The sequence below is a fragment of the Gavialis gangeticus genome, unplaced genomic scaffold (genome assembly GCF_001723915.1).
Source record: "Gavialis gangeticus isolate Ggan-Ray unplaced genomic scaffold, GavGan_comp1, whole genome shotgun sequence".
In the NCBI taxonomy this organism is placed as follows: domain Eukaryota; kingdom Metazoa; phylum Chordata; order Crocodylia; family Gavialidae; genus Gavialis; species Gavialis gangeticus.
Window position 1 is genome coordinate 36,137,214 of NW_017728994.1, and position 7,549 is coordinate 36,144,762.

The window sequence follows — 7,549 nt, forward strand, 5'->3', positions numbered from 1 at the left end:
AGACAACTTGGAATGCACCAACCAACCTGCATCACATTTTATTCTCCTCCTGGGGGTTATACTTCTGCCTCCCCCCATCCTTACTCAAGGACTTTTTCCCCTCTGCAAATGACTGGATTGCAGCCCTCCTTTAGCAGACACTGGGACAAAATCTGGCATGGTTACTGAGGGACAGAAAGTTGTTAAGCTAGGTTGTGGTGGATTCTGCAAGCATAAATGGCCTTGCTGCTCTGAATGCTGCTGCTGGATTTTCATGGGGCTGGGCCCTCTCCAAGCAAGGAGCTCTTTTCCCCATTCCCTGAATCCATCCCCCATCTGAGGAAGGCTGAAAACCCCTTTGGCACAAAAATGACTGATATTCTCAGCTCTGGGCTTACTAACCACAACAGTCAATTCAATTTACTCAGAAAGGGAGTCACATTTGACTACTGTGAGGGGAAAAAAGGCCTATAATTTGCCAGACACATTTGAATTTCCTCTGGCAGGGTGGGAGAAGGTTTATTCATAGCAATGTACCTTGTCTTGGCAGATATTAAATAGGACTTTGAAATGACCAGAAGAGGGATGCTTTTGCCTACTAACCCCCATGCACACTCAGCTGCCTGTGCAGACAGACTCACACTGTAAAGTGGATAAGGAGTTGCAATGATACTGAAATAAGAGAGATGTTGAAGTAATGATGGATCACGTTGGGCATGCAGAGAGGGGTCATAAAGGCAGCAATTTCCTTGGGAGAACTGGTCTTTTAAAAGAATGATTTAGGGAAGTCCAAATCAGACTCATTAGGACATCTCTTGCCCTTATACTGGCAAACCTCTCTTAGTAGAAAATACAGAAAATGCTACAAAACACTGTTATAATACATACTAGGAAAACTCTAAACCCATCTTGACAGCAATGCCTGATTCCACTGAATACTTTGTCCATATAGTTAAGACCAGCCCTTAAAGTTCTACCCTTTAATAACATGGGATGTGTTAGCTAAGTCCTTTTTTTTTCATCTTACTTGTTTAAAGCTTTCTCCAGATATTCCTGAATCCACTTTAACTTGGGATCAACGCACACTTGTTTGCCAGTGTTCTTCAGCCTTGCACTGCCAAAGGAAGAGAAGAGTTGCAGTATGAGTGCAAGGGATAACATTCTGCAGCAGGGGGGTACTTGAGAAGTGGCTAGGGGGTACGCGCAGGCAGGCAGGGATGGAGCACTGCCACCCACCACCCTGCAACCAGACGCAGGGAGGGTGGGGGGAGCTTGCATGCCACACTGACCACCCCGTGCTGCAGCTGCTCTGCATCTGGCTGCACATCACTCCCCTCCTTCCTGCTGCCCGTGTCCAGCCACTACAGGTACACTGACTAAAGAAGGTTGAAAGCCCCTGTTCTACAGAATGCCTCTTGAACCAAATTCTCCTGTGAATGTTGTTAATGTCTAGCAGGATTTAGCTCCTCATCTGCCTTTGGTTCATTGGCTTTTACTGTGCTGTATGAATGAACACATAAATTCACTCTACATTTTATAACTAGCATCTGAGTTGCTATCAGTTATGGGCATGTGGGAACTGTATTTTAGTTTAAAATAAATGACAAACACGTGCAGTTTAAGCAAGAGGTATGGTAGGTAACAAGCATCACTGAATGCATTTACATGAGACGCTTTGAATGCAGTAGACTAATTCTACTGCGCATTAGTACAGCAGGCAAAAATCCATGCTAATGCACAGTAGATTTAGTCTGCTGAACATTAACATTACAAACAGACTATTCATTTGCACCAATGCACAGCAACGCTGATTAAACTTAATGCACTGTAATTACAGCGCATTCATGAATGTGTAAATGCAGCCAGTGAACCTTGACTCTTGCTCAAGCTGGATTTTCATACAATTTTACAACAAAAGCAGAACCGGACCTTCTGGAGGTTCTGGTCATAAATTTCAGAATCCAAGACAGAGAATGATCTAGTAGTACTGCCACATCAGAAGGCAACTTTTTTTCATATGTTTTTTTAGTCAGCACTTGAAATGGGATTACGAGAAATCTCTTGAGAAAGATTGTCCTCATGAAATTTCTGACCTGGATTTGCAGATTCAGGTGGTTTTTAGACTTTAAATACAGATGAGGACCCATATTTCTGCGCACTTATCTGACCAAACTCTATCTCCCAGCCTTTGAAAACCAAGCAGTATCACCTATCCATCTCAGCTGGACTCTTAGGTTAAATGGGATGTATCAGGTAGAAACAAGATATACAGTACCTCATGCATTTCATCTAAAGTTCAGTGTACCATGGCTCTAATCCTTTGGGTACTCAGTACTTCCTAAGAGTGCTAAGGAGCTTCACCTCAGGCCAAATATAATGGGAACTGGCATTAGCTGCTCTGCAGTGCCACTGAGGCACAAATTCTCAGCATCTTGCAAAATCAAGTCCTTCTTGCTTAAATCAATTAAGCAAACGAAAGAAGTAAGACACCTAAAATGCTGCTAATTCTGAAGTCTACTCATGTCCTTGTCATAAATGTGAACAACTAAGGTATTGATCCTGCAGTCTTTACATAAATAATGTTCCAAGAGGATCTAATCCTGATGTGTTTTACAGCAATGTAAATCTAGAATACCTCCACTGAACTCAGTGAAGCGATACTAGTGTTAAGTGAGGGCAAATCAGGCCCACTGTTCTTACATGGGAACACAGCACAGAGATGGAAACAAACTTAAAGCACTTACAAACATTCTCTGTACATAGATTAAGGCCAACTGGCTTTAATGGGAATCTTTCTTCAAAACTTCAGGACTGGCCCATAAACTCCTAATATGGGATTCTAATGAGATTCTTCAATCCAAAAACTGATGGATTCTAAAGTGAGTAATCTGAATATTTATATAAATCAAACATGCTTGTAGCATGTGGTCACTAAATTCAATGCCCCAATAAATTCTGCTAAAATGGGATTTTCTATGTTAGAATTTATTTTTAAAGGTTTTTAAGAAGTGTCATATCCTGTATGCAGATGTGCCCTGGGTTCTAGCACATTTCAAGTTCAGGCTCTACTTTAGAAACATCTCTTGATTTAAGTAATAAAACATGAAAAAACAATGGAGTATCTGTTCTGTATATACTAACAAACTACAAACAATGGCCAGGCCAAAACGCAGGTTGTTTCCACTTCAATATTTCACAGTCATATTCCCCTCTAATTACTACACTCCCTACACTCCCACGTTAATCAAGAGAAAAAATGTATATTGCATCAAATCTAAAATACTTTTTTCTTGAAACTACTACAGATAAATCCAAATCTCCACAAAGTTTTTACAATGAGACTTGTGAGGAGTAATAGGCAGCTCCAGAAGTACATAAATTCATGTATGCACACTATTTTTTCCAAAGGAAATTAGGGGACTTGTCTACTTCTACATCTTACCTAGGCAAACACACTTGTTTTTGCCACTTTCACAAAAAGCAAATTATTCCTTAGCTTGGACTAATTTTTTCCCCACTGTACTGCACAACAATAAAATGTGAGGCCTCTGCAGGAAAATATACAAGATTTATCTACACTTGATTCTTTTAAGTAAATACATACATACTGTATATTTTTCAACTGAAAAAGCAATTGTGTTCACGAAACATGTCCTTGACGAAACATTTGCATTTTTGAGGATGGTCACTAGAGCACGAGGTGTTTTACATGCAAAAATATGCCAAGCAACAGGGGATAGGGCTGGGGGTGGGAGGCATTGTTTGTTTGCTTTTTTAAGCTGTTACACTTTAAAGGGCCATATATAGCTCTGGATCAGTGAAGGTCCATGTAGAAGAAACTGTGTGGAACTGATTCGGAAGTTGTTGAGATTCTCCATCTCGTGCAGAGGGCAGTAGAAGCTAATAGTACTTAGGTCTGGTTGCGAAATTATTTCCCTGCTGTAAAATGTCAGTAAAAATAAATTTAACTAGTTTTCCTCTAAATCTGCCTTTCAAATTTTGAGGATTTCATTCAGAAAAACAATGTATATTTGATTTTCTGCAAATCCCTCCTAAATGTCAAGGAAATTAACACTTTAAAGAAAACGTATTAATTAATCAGAAATTATTTTCCGATGAGAAAATTTGTCTGGGAATTTCTGACTAGTTCACCTTGTAAATACAAACATAGATGATAGCCATACACATCTGATATTGTACCCGACACAGAGATAACACAGAACACCTTAGCTTCCTATATTAACTTCATGAGTAGAGAGAGACAGTCAGCCATGTTTGTCTTAAGTCAGGAAAAGTCTTGGCAGGGTTACACCTTTAGAAATCAAAAAGACTTTGACAAAGTAAGCTGTCACCTACAGAAGCTTATGCCTCTCTGAAGTAGTTAGTCTCTAAGGGTGCATTTAGATGAGTGCACACATGTGGTTTGTGGCACAGCAGACCCATCTGCAACACCGCAAACTGCACATCGCACATGCAGGTGTTCACCATGCTGCTAATTAAATCTGGTGTCAAAAAACCCCACACCAGAAAAAAGCAGGGCAGCGCACATGGCAACAGGGTGCACTGCCCAAAACTGGACCCTGGCCAGCCAGAACCAAGCTCTGGTTGCCAACCAGGCTCCACACGTCTGGATCACCACTGCTGGAGCCCCAGGAGGCTCCCAGGATTCCAGGTAAGGCTGCTAGGGCCAACCCAGGAGGGGCCAGCTAGCACCGCTGCTGCTAGTTGTCCCCTGGGAATGCACATTCCCACTGGTGGAGATGCACCCTAAGATGCTACCATGCCCTGTCTTCTGCCATATTCACCCCATTTACTGTTTAAAGTTAAGCAATGTGTTTAAAAATGTTCTGAGACTTACACAATCTGAAGCGAACAGTTGGGTGTGCTCAGGATTTTGAGGTGCTTAATGTTGGCTCTGGCCACGTTGCTCTCGTAGAATCGACAGGGACATCGGTAAGTCAGGCTGACAGGTTTCTCTGTGAGATACAGCCAGAGAGAAGACACACATTACCTGTACTATCTGCTGCAGAGTATTGCCATGCAGCATGAGGCCACCTCTTGGGTCTCTCCAAAGTATAAAAAAAACCCACGTAAATAAAGACAGACATAGAAAAGCTCTGTTTGTCAACAGCTCCCTGTAACAGCTCTTTCTCCCATTCCCATGGCATCCTTTAAATCCTACTGCTTGTGATTTTAGAAGACAAAGACAAGTGTGAGAAAGTGTAGCCTGAGAAATGGAGAAGAGATTAGAAGAAGTCTCTCTTCATTGTCCAGAAAGCTTTCTAGTAATTAGACAAGATAACAGCTAAAAGAGTGGAGCACTTGTCCTCAGTGTTATTCTTGCCAAATTATTCTGACCTGAGGCCAAATGAGGAGAGAAAAGAAAGCCATGAATCCCAAGGAGGCCAAAACAAAACAAACAGCCCTGCTCAGGTGCAAGCGCTTCCCTGCTACAGTGTCTTAAGGAGCTTTCCCAGGGTCCAGTGGTTAGACCTTTACTTGCTTTAGTGAGCACTTACTCTCAGAGGGATGGGGCACGTGAGAAGCTGCCTCCCAGTGGCAGTCAGAGCTGCAGGATCTCCGCACTTTTAATGAGCAGATCTGGAACCCTTTAGACTACCAGCATCTGAGATAACGATAGTACTTTATAACACTCTGGGTCAGTCAGTGAATTCTCCACAGAAACTTCTGGAGGGCCCCATTTTGGTACTATCATAATCAATGGCCAGCCTGCCGCCCACTTCAGTAAGAGCAGACAAGCTCAGCGCCTCTAAGGAATGCACGTGCAGAGCTGAGGGGAGCAGCCTACTTTCATTCCAGCATCTGACCCTGGACTCCTTCCTCAGGGCTGGACTCTCATGACTGTTTGGAAGGACTGTCTTACCAGGACTCCTGCATGTGTACAGCTGAAAATCCAACCCTGTCTAGGAACTTCAAAGTCCTGTATTTACTGTGAAAGCCAGAGGCCCTTTAACTTGCCAGGAGTTGCCTTGAGACTCACAAATTTCTAACTGTTTCCTGTTGGGCAGTTTTTCAGTCTCTAATTGTGAAGTCTTGGAGGGCAGCTTGTTTATAAAGATGGACCCAAGCCATGGAGCTGGGATTAAGAAATGAAGTCAGATCCAAATTCCCCCAAACTCTACGGTAGTTTTGGACCCAGTTTAGCTACACAGCAGAGCTCACAATATCCAAACAGAGCTGGCCTCAAAGGCAGATGCACTCTCAAGAGCAGAAAAGGGCTGTGTGGCTCCTAAAACTGCTGAGGTCAGAAAAGATTCACCTTTTATAACTGCACCTGATCTTCACATACAAAAACCCTGGGCGCCAACAGATGCTTATCTGTAGCTACTATCAAACATACCCTGGGGCTTAGTGGTAAGCAACAAACCTTTTTCCAAGAAGGAAACTGCAGGAAAATGCTTGTCACAAACAACTTTTATAGCAAATTATTTATGAAACATATTCTGATCTCAATTGCAGGGGTGAAAATGCAGAGAAACAGCATTAACCTCAGTAGAATTCAACAAGTTTTAGATAGGTGATCAAATCTAGACTGATGTATAAAGAATGTGGAGGATTTCTTTAGTTAGCATTTTTCTCCTAAAGGGAACCTGAATGTTGTCACAGACTAAAACGTAATAACTCATTATATAAATATAAAAGTATAGATGAAAGAGAGAGACACTATACAAGGATATTTATGGCCTTTGCAACTTTAGAGAGCAAATATATTTAAGTAAGTTTTATCCTAAACAACACACAATTGGTGTAGTCTTAAACCCACTTATTTTTGCACTTTGTATCTAAATCCAGTTGGTGCGATTAATACTCAACTAATAGAGATGATCTAAAGATGAAATCTTGCTCCTTTTGTAGCCAGTGGGAGTTTTACCATTAACCTCAATAGTTCCATAAATTCCCACTCCATTCCAAATTCTTCCCTTTTCCAAGAGTATATATATAACACATAGGGAAGGAGATAATCTTGCACCTTCCAACAGTGGGTGTTCCCTTTGTAAACAAGGAGGAAAATGCAAGTCCCAGAAACCATCTACATTTTTGAGTGAAAAACACAAGAGGGTACAAAGCATTTGCATCTGGTCAGCCCAAGTCAGGGGACCTCTCTCCTGTAGCTGCCCAACTAGTGCTCTGGCGTACTTAGCCAGCACACGCATCCTTTTCAGTTCTGACTGCCACCCACCAGGCCTGCCTTCAATGACACAAAAGGTATACTTTACCTTCTGTAAAACTCGAGTGGTGACAAGGCATTAGTTCTACTGAGCGCCGGATGGGGGAAGCAGCCCCTGGGGCAAGAGACATAATGCTGTGCTTATGCAGATATTAGCTATCCCACTGTAAAGCTAAAAAGAGCCATGCACTTTTAGCTCAAATATGTCAAAAATTGACCAGAGCCAACTGGGCACATCAAGTCAGCACAATTAAGGCACACCAGTTTCTATAACCAGTAGCACAAAACACCGATGCAGACAGCATCACACCCAGCTACCTTTGACTCCCAGGACTGAATGACAAGTTAGGCATTTACTGCTGAGCTGGGGGGGGGGGGGGG

The 7,549-nt window shown here is 42.2% G+C and overlaps 1 protein-coding gene across 1 annotated transcript in view; it reads right to left on the bottom strand.

Annotated features, from left to right (window-relative positions):
• CXCL12 (C-X-C motif chemokine ligand 12) overlaps positions 1-7,549 on the bottom strand; it is a 25,616-nt gene that overhangs the window by 14,800 nt on the left and 3,267 nt on the right. Inside the window, exons 2-3 of the mRNA XM_019502573.1 lie at positions 4,838-4,955; positions 1,007-1,093 (exon numbers count right to left, since the gene is read on the bottom strand). Of these exons, the coding sequence (XP_019358118.1) occupies positions 1,007-1,093; positions 4,838-4,955 (205 nt within the window). The remainder of the gene's footprint in view (positions 1-1,006; positions 1,094-4,837; positions 4,956-7,549) is intronic.